The sequence below is a fragment of the Chiroxiphia lanceolata genome, chromosome 2, assembly GCF_009829145.1.
Source record: "Chiroxiphia lanceolata isolate bChiLan1 chromosome 2, bChiLan1.pri, whole genome shotgun sequence".
NCBI lineage: Eukaryota > Metazoa > Chordata > Aves > Passeriformes > Pipridae > Chiroxiphia > Chiroxiphia lanceolata.
Window position 1 is genome coordinate 7,693,385 of NC_045638.1, and position 16,927 is coordinate 7,710,311.

General features: G+C 38.3%; 1 protein-coding gene across 5 annotated transcripts in view; it reads right to left on the reverse strand.

Annotated features, from left to right (window-relative positions):
* Positions 1-215: 215 nt before the first annotated feature.
* The window catches only part of USP9X (ubiquitin specific peptidase 9 X-linked), a 107,012-nt gene continuing 90,300 nt past the window's right edge, over positions 216-16,927 (reverse strand). For 3 of the 5 annotated variants that reach the window (XM_032679018.1, XM_032679015.1, XM_032679017.1), the window contains 7 exons: positions 15,879-16,064; positions 13,973-14,193; positions 12,829-12,917; positions 10,267-10,423; positions 9,635-9,847; positions 9,090-9,185; positions 7,037-7,661 (listed from right to left, as the gene is read on the reverse strand). In XM_032679018.1, the coding sequence (XP_032534909.1) occupies positions 7,527-7,661; positions 9,090-9,185; positions 9,635-9,847; positions 10,267-10,423; positions 12,829-12,917; positions 13,973-14,193; positions 15,879-16,064 (1,097 nt within the window). In that variant the 3' untranslated portion in view covers positions 7,037-7,526. Of the gene's footprint in view, positions 7,662-9,089; positions 9,186-9,634; positions 9,848-10,266; positions 10,424-12,828; positions 12,918-13,972; positions 14,194-15,878; positions 16,065-16,927 lie in introns of all 5 variants that reach the window. The other 2 variants (XM_032679014.1, XM_032679016.1) reach the window with 2 other exon arrangements.

The window sequence follows — 16,927 nt, forward strand, 5'->3', positions numbered from 1 at the left end:
GCATCCAGCTCTTCTCCAGCCACTACAGCACAGTCGAGCTGGTCCTCAGGTGCTACAACAGGTTCAAAGGCAGCAGCAAACCTGGCTACTTTCCCAACTTGAGGACACCCCAGCTATTATTTCCCTGTCTTCATCACAGCGAGTCTCCTCCATCAACAACTTTGTTAGATTGTATTTTAATAAATTCAACACAAGAGGCCTCCACTAGCCCATTCTTCAATTAAGTCCACATTTTATTTATGGTTTGCTGTTGGTACTTCAATCAGATTTATATATACATAATCTAAAACCTACATCAAAACCATGTTGACTGCTCTGAAGACCGAGAGAAGTGACACGATTGAAGTTTTCTTCCACAGCTCTATGGTAAGTCTACATTCCCACAGCAGGTTTTTGGTTCAGGTTGCAGAAGTGTTCAGAAAGCCAATGCCAGGTCTTTCTCAGACTCGGAGTGGGAGGGTTACACAGTTCTCTTTCAGCATTTCAGTCTTACACACAACCACAGTAGCAATCAGAAACATTTCTTTATTCTAGATAAACACCTGGGTTGATCTGCACAACCCTGGCTTTTCACATTCCCACATCCCTCCCTTTCTAAACCCTCACCAACATAGCTGGAAACCCAAGTTCCTCCCTACAGTTCCATTATTTGAACATTAGTTGTGAACGGATTTGATGCTACTCCACACGGGAACAGAGGCAGCACGAGAGGCTGAGTAAGGAGTGTTTGTGAGTCCATGTGGTGCCACCTGAAAAATGCTGGTTCCTCCACTTAGATGCAAACACAGGTACCCCAAATGATCCCATACATCCCCAGGGGAGGCAGGGGCTGCCCGTGCCTGCCCAGCAAACAGCCCCACCAGGTCTTTGTGCACCTGTGTTGGCCCGACCCACAGCAGCTCCCGCGCTGCTGGAGCTGCTCCTGGTGGAACAGCCGGCAAAGAATGTCAAGAGGTAGAAAGTATTCACAGAGGCAGCTGGGGAAGCCCCTCGCTCAGCCCACTCCCTGTATTTGCTCAGAGGATTCGACTTGGTACAGATCTTAAGAGGAGAAAAAGGATAGAAAATGCTTTACATGCTACTTAATCTCAAGTTCCTGCCAGGAATCAGCTCCTCGGTTCCCGGGGATCCTGTGGTTCAGGACAATTCACACAGGGAGGGCTCACAAGCTGCTGCCAGTGGGTGTGTGGGGCCAGAGAAAAAGCCCATTTCCAGTTCCCCAGGGACTTCACAGAGCATGACCTCTCCCTTCAGGGAAATACTTTCATTTCTGCCATTTCACCTGTCCCTAACCACGCACAGGGGAGGCTGATAGAATTTCTATCATTAAATCCTGAAGACCTAGTCTTCACATTTCTAAGCTTTAGAATTTGCTTCCAGAAGACCTTCTGAGGACTTTAAAGCACCTACCAGATATTTAAATACAATCAAGTATATTAAGTGTCCACGTTTTCAATCAGCCTTCTTTTCCAGAGTAGATTCCAGCAAAACCTGGTTTTGTTCACCTGTACAAACCAACTGTTCAAGATAGAAAATGAAGGGGGGAAAAAACCCAACCAACTAATCAACCAAAGAAACCCAATAAGCCACAAGCTATCAGAATTCCTGGCTGCCATCAGTAGCACAAAGCTTTCCAATCCCACACAAATTACGAGGAGATTTGAGAGATGACAAAGCCCACCTGGGTCAAAGCTGCTGCTACTGCACAGTAAAAAGCTCTGCTTTGGAGGCTGCCTGGCAAACATGTTTTTTTTTTTTTTCTTTTGCAGCAGCAAACAGCAGGACAACAGGTGTAAGTAAAAAAAAAAAAAAAGGAGGTAAACAACATCATGGCAAGTGAAGGGATTTGATTCCAAGAAAATACAAAAATATTAAATATAAAAATGACCTTTACAATCCAGAGTGGAAAAACTCCGTAAGAAAGAATCACAAGAAATGACGGACAGGAATTTAGGGGTGGAGGGACAAGAACTGAGCAGCATTTCAATAAATAAAGCTACGAAAAGAAGGCCGATACCTTTAAAAGCTGCACCTAGAGAGGTGTCACTACAGCAAGGGAACAGAACTGCTCGCTTAATGGCTCAGGTGAAACCACCCTTGGAAAGCATTCTTCCAACCCTGGGCATTGTGTGGAAACAGAAACAGCACATCACAATGGAAATGTGGGAAAAAACCCAAACATTTAAAGACTTTCCTCTGGTGAGGACTAAAAGGGACGTCACTGCAAACCCATCAGGACGCTGCAGGCTGTGCAGCTGACACCACTCTGGGCAACACAAACCAAGTTACTGGGATAGCTGTTGTAAACTTAAGAACAAAAATTAACGCTACCAGACATTTTGAATAGTACAGAGACAGAGAAGAAGGGAATGATCTTATTTTTCTATGATTAGATTTTGGACGAATTCACAGACCCTTTTTTCTCTCTTATTTCCATTCCTCAAGGTTAGCTCATGGTTAAAGACCAGGAGACATTTTTTGCACATTATTTTGACCACTGAAGAATGACCCTGTCACTTCAGAATTGTGCTGATGTGATTAAGGCTATATTAATTCTTCCAAGGAAACAGCCTGTAGGTCAGTTTTATTATCAAAAAGTGGCTCTAAGGAATTCTAAAGCTAAAAAATACGGAATTAGGTATTTAAAAATCCAATGAAAAGTTAGCCCTTATACAGGAGAGTGTTTTTCTCCTTCAGAAACTCATTCCATCATTCTTGTTTTGATTTGACTGTCTGCAAACGAGAGATCTGTCTTTTGTGCCACCCACTGACTGATCTGGCTTGACCCCTGCAACGTGTCACCAACTTCGACTCCTGTGGTGCTTAAATCAACTGAACTCGCACAAACGCTGTTGAAATCCAGGGATCCATCACAACTTGCATTAGAAAATCAGATTACAGGATGAGGATTTCTGAATTTAATGGCTGGAAACTACATCAACACAATTCCATGAACAGCCTACCCACCCTAACACACTGCAGAAGTGGGACTGAGCAGTTGCTCCGGTAGAGAAGGACAAAGGAATGGCTACCGGACACTTTAAAACAGTCACCCCGAGGGAGCTGACTCAGAAATAAAAGGGCATTTATGCTGTGAACCTTACAAAGCTCCACAGTGTGAAAAGTGACAGTGCTGGGGTTGGAAGTGACAGCTGTCCAGGTTGGAATAGAGGGCAAGTCCCAGTGTAAGTGACTGAACTGACATGACAATCCCCAAAGACCATGAGAAGGCAGGGACATGGACACCCTGGAATGGCACGGAGGGCACACACAGGGAGGTCACTGCTCCAGTGTACTCTGATCCCAGCTGCAAACCAGGAGAAAGTGCACTGAGCCTAAAAGAGGGGCTTGCTGTTGACCTCTTAATGAGACCACCTGGAAGAGGATCAGAAACCCTGCAGGAGGAAGCAGCTGGGTTCCTCTGCCCTTGCTTTGTTCCTGCAGCACCACTGTGCAGCAAACAGCACGTACAAGACAGCTCCTACTGCTCCCCAGAAAGCCTGTCTTGCCTGGCCCTATAGAAGGCAGGATTTTATTCTCAAGACCTCATGGCTGTGAAAAAAGTGGTATCATGAACATGATGGAGAGCATAGAAAGTAAGAAGATGGGGAGCCAAAAATTACTGTTGTCCTGATTACACTGTGCCGAAGCTGGGCCACAAAAGGGAAACTCCCTCACCTGTCTTAAGAAATGTGAGGTCAGCATCAGCATCTCACCCTCCCAAAAATTAAGGTGTGTGTCTTTCATCACTAGGAGGAATTTGCTTTCAATGTGTATTCACAAGTGTGAACTAACAAGGTTAAGATATTTAAACACTTAATTGGTTACTCTTCAAATTTACGAACATGCCACTTGTTCCCCTAATTTCTACAGTCAGTCTTTAGCTTTCATTTGAAGTTAAATCCATTGCACTGAAAGCCTCCCTGCAATGCCCAGTAACTGCAACTCACACCAACAAAAACATTGAGCCACTTTGCCATGACACAGTTTATCAGCCTTTCTGGCAAAAGACTCAGAGGTAGACAAAATTTATTGAAACCAAAAATGGAGTAAATTGCTACAGCAGCCAATTTTTGCCCATTTTAGCTTTGGCAGAATGGCTAATCTCATTCTCTCCTGGAACTCAGGAAATATATAGGAAGTTTTGGAACCATAAGTGCTTTTTCATGATACATATGCTAAAACACACAAGCTAGGCACAACAAAGTGGCTGAGAAGGCATAACAGCAATTATGATAACACAAATCTCTCATGTTGTCTGAAGTTTCACTTTGGGGAAAAAAAAAAAAGAGAAATGTCATTGGGGAATTTATTTTCTTTCTGGCTCCATTTCAGTAAGATACACCAGCTTGAAAAATAGAGAACTCAAATTTTCAGAGCTGGCAGTCAGTCAGCAGGGAGAATAATGTGAAAAATTTCAAGTCAAGCAGAGTCCTGTTCTGCTTGTCCATCACCATGAGATCAGGTCCTGCAGGACAACCAAGCTCTGACTGAACCCTGAGCCACCTCCTTGTTGTCAAAGGGTAACACAGGTGCAGGTGACCAACTCTGTGACTGAAATGTAGCACATTTACTGATACACCAACAGTGACTGAACTCCTTTTATATATGGCTGTACTATTTTCAACACTGACAAGTAGCAAGTGTTAAAAAGCTTATTTTAGTCACTAAACAACCACAATCCAAATGTACAAGAGTAGTAGTAGGGGTTAAGTTTGACTCTCGAGGTCAAACTACACATTTAACCCCATTTAACATCACCTGTGGATTTTCAGTTTCTATGTATTCCGTGTTACACTGCCAGGAACACGAGTAATTGCTTTACTATTTATTGGCTCGTTTTATGGAAGACCAGAGATTCCCTAGAAACTGTTCTGAACAGAAAAACAGGACTGAAATTAGTGAGGGGGGAATTAAATCTTTAGGCACTTTGAGGACGACTGCTTTAAAGTGTGTGCCATCACCAACGAGGTATCACCAGGTGTGTCGCCTGAAAATCACCTGCCAAGATGCTGCACCAGTAACATGCATATCAAACTTTTTGCTTGTACAGTATTTGTTAAGTACAATTCAAAACTGTTTTGCCCAGAGTGAAGAAAACATTGCACCTTACACCTGTTCTAAAAGCAGCAGCTGCAGCAAACAAGACGGGCTTATCCTTCTTCACGTCACAAAGATGCACAATATTCTCAATTTGCTGCCTGAAAAAACAACTGCCACTGCAGCCATTCCCAGTTCAGGGACAGGGGTGGGTATGGCTGAAGAAAGCCACAGCCTTAAAGTGTCACAGGTTTGACATGTCTCTACAATCATTGCACTATTAAAAGCAAACACATTTGGCAAGGCTGAACTAGCACATTATATATTTTACCTATATAGTAAAAAATACGTAATAATTGCCTCTGAGATAGCTTGTTTAACAATTACTGGTCCAAATAAATATGAACTATTTCAACTTGAGAACTCAGGGTAGAATTTTTTTTTAGTTAAAACCTCCAACAAGCATTCCCAAACATAAATGGGAACACTGTATTCAAATTTACTAAGTCCAGGTAAAATGGTGTTACTAAAAAACTATGAAAAAATCTGAATTAATTTGAGCACTAGGAAAAACATGGAAGCATAAAAGTGATCATCACTACACAGCATATTCAAAAATCTTCTGTGTCCCTCCCTTGTTACACTAAATGCCTAAGAATGCACTTGCAACTGGATTTGCCATTGTTCATTTCAAAACTACAGACCTTTAATTTGATAAGCAGCTTTGTTTCTATCAACTCATTTGTAAAAAACACCATCAAGCTTGTGCTCTTAAATATATATATGTATATATAAAAACATACAAAAAGTACAAGATAAATCACATTAAGAAACTTTTACAGTGTAATTGTCCTGATTATTTTATTCTTAAGGGCCAAATTTTTTTTTTTTTTTGTGCACAGAATCTCAGTGTGACTGTTGTTCCAGAATTCAGCATAGTGCCACTGCACAGAATTCACCTTTCTGTGCAGTCCATTAAAAAACAAAACCCCAAAAAACAACACACACCACAGGACAAAACATTCTTCTTAAATCAAATCTATTTGTGAATTCAGCAAAATAATTTCTATAAAATAAAACAGCAAAATATTTAAATAGTATAGGGTGGGCTGTATCTGTTTTGCAGGGGTATTTGGTTTTTAGACAGGTTCCAAAAAAATTACACACATTCAAGTTACCAATTTTCATTTAAATACAGTATTTACTGATGCGTTTCTTTAAGTCTTTAAACAAATGTTTATTCTGGAATAGAGATACCTCAGAATTGTATTTGACTAACCAGTAGTTTCTTTTATCTTTAAACCCTGCTTCTAATGTTAAGATTTTCTGTATAATGGATAAAGAGCTAAGACAATTCTCGCTTTCAAGTAGAACTGTGAACGAGCAGAAAACCAGCAAGTTAACTTGGTGCAGTGGCACTCACAAGTACTCTGTGATTTTGTTGACTTCCACTTCACTGGGATGCAGTAGAAGGAAAGTGTTAGAAGTTTATCTAATAAGCTCTACCAAAGAAACAAAACAAGCACACCAAATACAGTCTATTATGCTCCAGGCATCCTGGCATAGCAAATTTTTGCATATTTGTTTTAAATCTTTTAAATTCCTATTACTGAAAACTAAGTGTTCTTTATCCCACCCAGAGAGAGAACTGTCAAACATCAGATGTGAGGAACATATGTGAAACTGAAAACCACTTGTTTGTCACATTTTCCCTCCCCATTTTATAGTCTAGGTGTAAGAAGAAAAAGTTCTGAGCAATACAGTTGTCACATTGGGACAACTGCTGTCACGTTTGTTTTTGTTTTTTTTTTTTCCCCTCATTGGCTACACTAACTTGGTGTGAAGCCATGCTAAATGTTACAGCATAACTATAGCTTCAAAGTGATTAACCTAATACCAGAATGAAAAAGGCAATGAAAAAAGATCTAGAAACAATGTTACATCACCAATTTTCCACATCAACCAAATAATTAAAAGGTTACCAGCCATTACGTTGCTCATAGTAAAATCGACTCCAGTGGCAAAGAATTAACATGAAACTATTTTTGTGGTTGACATGGATAGGCTTTTTCATAAAGGAGTTGATCCAACTGCCATGAGGCAGGCAACACTGGTTGCAGAGCGCAGCAGATATATCAAGAAATTATTTTTTTGTTTTTGTAGATCTGTGAGTCTCATCAAGACAAAAAAAAATGTTTCTTGCTCAAGAATTAACAGTCAAACATTAATATACTATATACACCTTTGCCATTTACACATTAGCATCAGGCCATTTATTACAAAACACTATACACTTTCCACTGCAGGCGGGTTATATATTGACAGCAAATTTTCTGCAGATAAGACAGTGAATAGACTCTCCACTCCATGTTGATTAGGAATAGTTTTTCTAGTTTTAAATATTAGCCAGACACAGAGAAAGGTTGGACTGTAAGGCCTGGGTGCACAGTCTTGATGGAGCAAGTTAATTGATTATGTGCATTTCACTAATCTTTTGTCTGAGGCGGGGAAACTTCTTCACTGCCTTCGTAGTTTTCTTGTGCTCGTTGGCCAGTTCGCTGAGGGTTGTTCATATGATGTGCTGCCGGGCCCGTATATGGCTGTCCATGCACGTGGTTATTCTGCAAGAAAACAGAAACAGTTTAAAGGGGCTTTAAACTTGTGGGATGTTTCCTCACTCGTTGCTTTCCCCCTTTCCATTCAGACCACTGAACCGTATCCCCAAGCACACTGAACTTCTCCTGTGGCAACGTCTGTATGAACACACATCCCAGCTTCTTCATTCCTCTGATCCACACCTTTCACTTACCTTTCTGATCTACACAGAAGGTAAACAAACATTCAACTGTAAAGGTACAAGATCAGCTGAAATAGCTGAAATCTCAGCTTTTGAATAACAAACAGTTACATGCAAAGCAAAAGCAGCAAGAAAGAAAGAAAAGGAGACAAAGAGAGGTTGCCTATGTGCTGCCACATTAAACTGTGCATATATTTTATTAACAGATTCAATCAGCTTGATTTTTTTTCCTAAAACAATGGAAAAAGCAAACCTGTATTTATGCAGCACACTTTAATTTTTAAAGGGGAAATTCAACATTACAGAACTGAATGAAATCTAGACCAGCAGTCTTCTGCAGATGCTCTGCCCCAATTTAAGAAGTCATACACAGATCTGGCCAACAAAAACACCTCATTTATCTACTGTTTTGCAGAGTTTGTGGAGAAACTAGGAATATGAGGATTGTGTGTGTTAGTGAGAAATGCCATCTCTTGCAAGAAAGTGAACACATCACACGGATAATGGTGAGGTTACAGAATGTGTCTGAACTTGGGAGCTCAGAAAGGAGTGGGAAAATCTGCATGACTTACCAACTGCTCTGCTGAGAACATCAAGTAAGGAAAGCAAGATGGAGGGGAAAATGGATTTGGGTGGGAAAGGAAATTAAATTAGCAGATTTGGAATATATAAAATGAATTGGAACAAAAAATGGCAACTAAGTGCAGGATCTAGTAATTAGCCAATTCGATAAAAAAAACCCTGGTAAGGATTTCTTTCAGATCTGGCTTTCCTCCGGAAAATATTAACAAAGCAGGCATTTAACATAAAAACAGATTTAGATTTTGTATGTATTTAAGATTTAGATTAAGACTTTGTTCATAGTACAAAGTCATTTGCTTTTTTCAAAAAGCCTTCCAATTATCCAAACTGAAATTCAGGCTTTGAGGTTTGATTTTATATTTGAAAACAAGTAAGAAACTCACTAAATATTATCAATGTCAATAAATATGACAGAATCAAATTCAGTCACTGTGATGACATCAGTCCCTCAGGTCTTTCTGTGGATGATTAATCCCTGATCTGATAAAATTCTCATATGGTGTAACTGCTCCTGGCAAAATGGAGATGTACCTTTATCTTTATTCCTCCAAGTGTGATATTTGACAATAATATGCTTCTGGCTAAATGCCTATAATTTAAGTTACCACAAATGCTAAAAAAAAACCCAAACCTGAAACTCTGAATAAATGGTTCAACTCAGAGCTTTTACCTGTTGATACTGGGAACCAGGTGAATGGGGATACAGTGGGGCATCCTCAGGTGGAGAAGACTCATGTTCATCTGGGGCATCAGGATCATCTGGTTCCTAAAGTTTGAAAAAAACCATTTAATTTACTTTGGTAAAACATATTACAATTATTCTACCCAGAACAAATCCTACGTGGAAGTGATTGTTTCAGACGTGCCTGGAGAAAAACTCCACTCCACGGTGTCACCTACAGCTTGCACTGTACTACATAAAAACTCCCCGTCAACATATTACTGGAAATACAGACCCATTCATAATCTACTTTAAATGTTCAATTCCAGTTCCATATTGCTAATTCTCCAAGTGACAGATGCCTACAGAAACACTAATAAAAGCTGAAAAATACACAGGAGTATGTAACTGAAGTCAATAAAAATATAAATCCGCATTTAGAAAACACTTATGAAATCTGTTGCCTCTTCAATGACCAGAGACTGTTGCTATGGTTAATTGTTTACAGAAGCATTTTACTCAATTGTTTTACTGAAGTCAAATTAATTCTTTACCTCCTCTGGGCAGAGTTCACAAGCCTTTGCAAGAGTCATTCTAGCACTGTGTGACCTCTCTAGGAAGTAGCCATTTGATGTTTCATTGCTCTGTATTGGTGGAGACCAGTTATTGTAGGTGTATTGGGGATTGCCAGTGTATGGTCTACGCTCAAGCTCATCTCCAAGCCATTCTACTGCCCAGGTCCATTTTCTCTTCAAATCTCCATTGCTCTGCAGATGGAAAATAAACAATTTAAAATTATTTCCTTTAATCTTGAAAAGAGAAATAATTTTCCTTTCTTACACATCAGCTATTAGAGAACAGGCCACCAACCCATCTGCTGTTGTTTTGAAAGAGTCCCCGGATATCCTATACTGCACAAAGAAAACTTCAAATTTGAAATGAAGTCTGTGGATTTGCAGCTGCATCACAGAATCATGAGTGTGAATTTAAACAAATTGCTTTCAACCCCATATACTGACTTTCTGATACAGGAAGGTTCAAATGAGTTGTACTTCAAAGTTGCAATTTCATCAAAGTGATAAAAAACGAATAATGGTGGGGTTTGGTTTTTTAATTGTTATTTTTTTTAATTTTAAAACCCACAGAACTAGGAAAAAGCAGCAAGAAACAGAACGAAAGGTATCACCTGAAGGATCTGGTAAGCTACAGGACAGTTGCTGAAGAGAGCTACCATGCACTTTATACACTGGTAAGCTCTTTTCTGATAATGATTCTTCGAGCGCTGAATGGTGTCAAATAGTCCATCCCTGTCATCTGGGATTCCCTTAAGTGCATTGTGAATCCTACAAAAAACCAAACCAAAACAACAACACTTCAAGTGTTAAAGAGTTTCAGCGTTTGAATTAAGGTTCCACTTACATTGTGATTATAAAAGGGACAGCTTATGTTCTGACTTCTGCTGTTAGTCAAGAGGTTTTTTTAAAATCAGAAGACAAACTTGACATCATATATGTAACATTTTTAGCATGTTTGGTAGTATTTAAACTAACAGAACAAGATATATATAAAAAATGTAAGTATGATTAATTCTAATCACAGTAATCAACTGTAACTGGTTAATTTTTACTACTTATTTTAAAAGTATACTGCATTTACAAAACAGTCCTGTTAACCCTTACAGTCCTTACAGAACTGGAACAGTTAAATCCTCAACAGAATGGTTACTTACACTTAGTTATTCTTCTCAAAGATGCACTCTTTTACATGCAGTTCCTCTGAAAAGGAACTGGTACATATTTGTCCCTGGGAAAAAGGGACTGGGGCATTCCCTGGAACTAAGCCCAGTTTCTGTGCCTTCTGCTCTCAAACAAGGGGTAGGGAAATTAACTGCCACCCCTGAAACTGTGCAAAACCTGAGAACTGACATATTTTTGGCTCTGAAAAAGAAGTCTCAAAGAGCTACACTCATGATAGGAAAAGCAACTGCCCTCTTTCCTCACAGCCCTGGCACAGGCAGTGAATAGACTGCAGGCAGCCGTGAGCCCAGGCTCCATCCAAAAGCCATGACGAGCTTTACTTCAGCTATTTTAACTTAATGGCACTTGGAACATTATTATCCCAAACTAAGCACTTGAACTTTCAAATCAAGAAAAATGTAAGAGAGTGGGTCTGACGCCAAGGAACGGCAGCAGCGACCTGACAGTGCCAGAAGAGGAGGAGCACTGAGGGACACACACACTGCCTGAGGTCAGATGATGTTTGTTTTCCAGGAGTTACAAGACCCCATTTACCATAGACAGTTTTGCTGTTTGTTTGGTGGTGGTTTGTTTTTTGTTTGTTCTTTTTAAAGAGAAGACAAAGATCATTTAAACTCTCTGATTATCACAGCAAAACCAAGAACAGCACCAAACCAGTATTTCAGTCAGGGGATGACTGCAGGTGGCCATTTAATACCCCAGTGCTACTCCTCAGACTGCAGCCTTGAACATGGAGTGAGGTACTTTTCCAGGGAAGCCACACTACAACATTCAACACCCCTGTTACTTTGAATGTAGCATTATCCACAACAACCATTTACTGATTTCTCACCTGCACTTCAATCCTAAAAATATACTATTTTACTTCATATCCACTTAAGTACGTCCATCCTCCAGCATTCTGTGGACTTAAGACACATCCTATGGAAGTATTTGTTTATCAAGAAGAAAATACAAGCAAACTGCATGATATGCGCATTACATACACATATACATGCAAAACTGGAAAGCCTGTGTGTAAAGGGTATTTCTGTCACTTTCCTAAACTGTAGTTCCTCTAAAGAAAAAGAAGAAATTCCTACAATTCAGTTGTCATGTTCTGGAGTGTGGTTAAGTCAAACCACCACCCTCCCTGACTCCCTTCTAAACTAAGGCCAAGCAACTCATAACATCCTAAAGGAGCAGTCTAATTCCACAGGTTAAGGACAGGAGTCCACTTCCATACCATTACTGCACATAGCAGGTGTGCTCTTACTTCAAGTATTTTAAATGTCCTATGAGACACAGTTAGAAATTATTTAGTAAATCCAATACTACCTATAACCACTTATTATGAAACAGTGACACTCTGAAATACTGACAGGTAGTATGTTGATGACATTTATTTTGTGTTATCTCACCTATGTCTTTTATGTAAAACTTTTGAAAAATGGACTGTTATCACAAATAGCCAGTATTTTCAATAATTACATTTTTTTAATCTCAATTTTGAAAAGCTTTATTCTGTAGACATATAAAAACTAGGTTTCAAACTGGATTAATATATAATATGTTGAAGTTAAAATTCTCTTGAAATGTGACCACACAGAGAAGACTTATGTAGGAATGCTCTGGTCCCACGTTCACACTTTATACATCCCCTGGTATCACTCCTGCAACTGATGTGCTCCTCTAGCAACACCAGGCTGGGATTGTTTCCAAGAATCAATCTAGGCATCAATAAGTTTAGCCTAAAGTGCACATTCTTTTCTAAATGAAAAATCTTGGCTTTATAGGACTGCGCAGCAAACGTCTCAATAATAAGGAAGGTCAAGGTGAAAAATAGTACTTATCTCAAAATTTGTGAGAAAAACAAGAAAAAAAGCTTTATTTGTGTGTTTTGATTTAGGATCTATTTAAAACAAACCTCTTAAAGGATTAGCAACAGAACCACTGGAAAAACAACCTGTACAAAACAATACTGAATTATAAAAAGACAGGTAAATACTGACCTGTGAGTTTGCCAAGAATCCTCAATTAACAGGATTTGCAGAAGCAGATCCAAATAAGGTCGAAGCTCATATGTATATGAATATGCAACCTTAAAAAGGGAAAATGCAGATAACATAAGAAAGCATTTCTTGAAGCACTGCAGTGTACAGGGTGCAGTACAAGAATAAAATTAATACGAAGATTAATTCAAGATACAAGACTTTTTTCTAAAAAGTGCTGATTGTGGCGGGAATTTGGGGGGTTGTGGTTTTGTTCAATATTTGTTTTGTTTTTAAATATACTAAGTTATGTAAAGGACAAAATGTTTCCTCATGACTTCCTTATACAATTGATCTGATGCCCCAAGCATGAGATGTTGAAGAAACTACCTTTAAAAATACCTTTAGAAAAGCAAAATTGCAAAATGGCATTTTGCACTGGTATTGCTACTTTTAGGCAATGTATTCAAAACGTTATCCTAAAATCTAAAATATATGGCTAGCAAAATATCAGTAAAGTGATTTTTATTATGATTCTTTCAAGTGCCAAAAAAAAAAAAGACATACTTAAATGTGATGTTTATGTGAAAAAAAAAAAAGGGGTGAATAGAAAGATGTCCTAATAGAAGTCAAAAATTTTATTGGGAGTGGAAAAGTGTGACTGACCTCACAGAGATTAGAAAGGAAATATAACACAGACCTTGCTGTGTTATATTTCTTTGCTGAGGTTGAAGCCAAGTATGTTCTGCAAAACTGTAAAAGAGAACCTTAAGAACATACTTGAAATAAATACATGGGAGATCTTAAGAAATTATTCTAGCTTTCCAAGTAATTTAAGAAGTTCTTTTATGGATAATGACAGAAAGTCTTTAGGTGATACTCTTGGAATACATAAAGACCACCACGTTCTACTTTCCATCCTTAACACAGCATTCCTGACTCATTAAAGGTTGACTGCTTTCCTAAACTCACAAAAGGACTTCTCTTAGTACTTCAACATGATGTACAGACCTAAGAGTGTAAATACTGTCAGAGGATGCCATCTTAAGGAACATTTATTTATCAAGCATCCGTTCAGTATTCAATACAACACTCACATCTAAGTACAGAATCTTATATCATACACATTTATAGTCCCATCTTTCTCCTGGCTTTTTATTTTTACCTGCCAAAGTAGTTCACTGAGGACTGTGGAAGAGAACTGAGGATTCTCCCAACAGCAGAAACGAAGCAACTTGATGGTCTCTTCAGAGTTGCTGCAATCTTCAATAATTTTCTTCACATAACTAGTTCTCACAAACAGAATGTCTGCTACGTTCTGCTGAAGTGCCATTATAGGCTGAGATAAATTAGGATCACCGTAAGGGTTGGCAAGTGGGGGATTACCTAGAACAAACAGTTATTACAGATTAAAAGGTACTGAAGTACTCTCAAGTGTAGTCACTCCAAAATATAAATTGGTGTAACTCATCAAAAACAATAGATGGAGAAAAAGCACAAATCCTCCCTTCACAGATGATTTTCTTTGAAAAAAATATCATATGAAATAACTAATTTTCATGATTGTGAAGCTTGACACTTGCTGCCTGAGAGAGCTACTTCTCCCTCTTTGATAAGATTATGCAGTGACAATCAAAGCAGAACAGCTGGAGACATGTTCATATGCCAGAGGAAAAATCATTAGTTTTCCTCAGTGAAATCCTCTTATCTCCTGAATTTATCTGCTTCACTGCTTGTGTAACACAGCCCAAATCTGTCATATTTTAAGGACACAACATCTATTTACTCCACAAGACAATGCAAAAATGTTCAGAGGAATATCTATGTCAGAACAGTCCCATCTGAACCTGTGGAGCGCACAGAAGTAATATACTTTCGAAAGAATTTAATGCATCTTATTTAGTAAGCTTTGTTTTGTGTAAGGCAAGACTGTTGATTTGCTCCTGATGTTTCTGAATTTCGCAGTGTTTTCAATTACTGTTTGAAGATGCCCATAGTCCAAGGGGAGAACTTTTCTATCTTAATATGCTGAAGCAAAAAATAACTTTATTCTGCAAACGGTAATCATAATTAGTAGTCAGAATGATGTTCAGACAAAGTATATTTTTTCACTACAATGTCATGAATACAGTGAATATACAATTATTTTTCATAGGCAGAATATCTTTTCAGTGTAAGCTTCATATAATGCTCTGGAAACAAACCCAATCAAAACTGCCAAATGATTCTGAAGCTTATTATAGCACAGTAAAATTTTCAGTTCATTAATCTCACTACAGCACATTCTAGCCTATTGACTTTATAGCCTGACACATCAAGCTGTAATGAGTTTGCCATTAAATAGCTTCTCTACAGATTTCTAATTAGGTTTTCTAAAATATGCTTAACAGAACATGTACATATACAGGCTATAAAGTCCACATGGCCCAATATTCTGTCACCATTTCTCAAAAATAACTGCACTCTATTCAGCCACTGGAGATATTAATGATTTACACTGTGGTTAATCAATTTCTAGCTGATTCTTTATCTTTCATAAATTAAAGTGCTGACTTCCGTTTGTCGTCTTGAGTGTGAACAAGCACCAAATCATATTCAAGACCTACCCACAACATTGCAACATCTCTTCATGATAAGCATTATTAGCTATCTCAGAGCCTGCTATGGTGGTTTTCCTGTACAGATTACTTTTATAATCTATTTTTTATTGCCTACTTGCAATAGAAGTATCTTTATGCAACTCTTTACACTGTGCTTTAACTATTCTAAAAACATTATTATTTTGTAATCGACAACCTCCTGCTTTATGAATCAGTTATTTTCCTGTATCTTTAAGGAACAAACTATGCAGCATAAAATACAGAACAGATTTCTGTCCTGGGCTTTTAGTACAGCAGTTCAGTTTTGCTTATGAGAAACAAATTTCTGACTTTAAATGAAAGGAGTTGCTAAAACACAAAAGGAAAACATTTTTCCATCTAATCCACTTTACAAATAATAGCTAACTATGCACAAAAAGACAGTTACTGATCCAGTCAGTTAATCTAAGGAAAACTTAAAATCCACTGTACCATTGATAGAAGACTGCATCCTCGATGACACGTTGCAGCAACGGATCAGTTGTGACACGACCGTGTACAGCTTCCCCAGTTCAGCATACTGGTATTTAATTGGAGGGCCTGGACCTTCATCCAGAGCCACAAGCATGAAGGTTGCAGGAACATTTAGTTTCAGAAGTTGTGTCTTCTCTGCTACACCTTTACGGGGCAGGGAGAAAGAAAAATACTTTGTTTCTGGCACTGACAATACTTGATTTTTAAAAAATTTTTAAAAGAAAAAGAACCAGTGTTTACATGACTCGCAACTTTTCACTTTATGGGTTTTTATTAAACCATCACTTACGCTTTCTGAGGAAAAAATAATTAAATCAATAAAGATGCACACAAAAATTACGTTCAGCTGAAAAATCACATTGAAGCAGAGTTGTAAATTACTATAATTTCTTCACAGTGCTCATTAGCACTTAAGTAACTCACTAGTAGCATCTGTGTTAATAGCAAAACCTCAGAGAACTCTTTTGGATAATGAATTCATCCTTTTATTTTGAGGGCCAGGATAGGATAAACATCTCCCCCATTGTATATTATGTTATATTCCCATCATGTCCTAGATAGATCAATTAGAAATGTGTGAAGTTCGTAACTGTGCCACACGCTGCAATAAGTGTAAATAAGCAAAACCAATGAGAAAACCTCCAAAATTAACCAAAATCCAAACCCACCAGAAAAATCCAAACATACACCTAGTTTAACTGCATGAATACCTTGCACATACTACACAAGTACTTACCAGGAAATTCCCTATGTCCCTTCTGATCCTGTATTGTGTTTCTTATTTTGGTTAAAAGTCACAATTTTTCCATACCTTTCCAAGCTTTTTCTTATTCTGAAATATAACTAGACCTTCCCTTCCATCTTTCTGATAAGAAGGAGGAATCTAAGAGCTTTTATTTATGGTATTTTTTTGATTATGCTAGATAGTTTTGTAGCTATATCCTTTGTAGAACTGATCTTTCACTCGCTTTGATGTGAGTAATATATTATTTGACTTCTCAAAATGT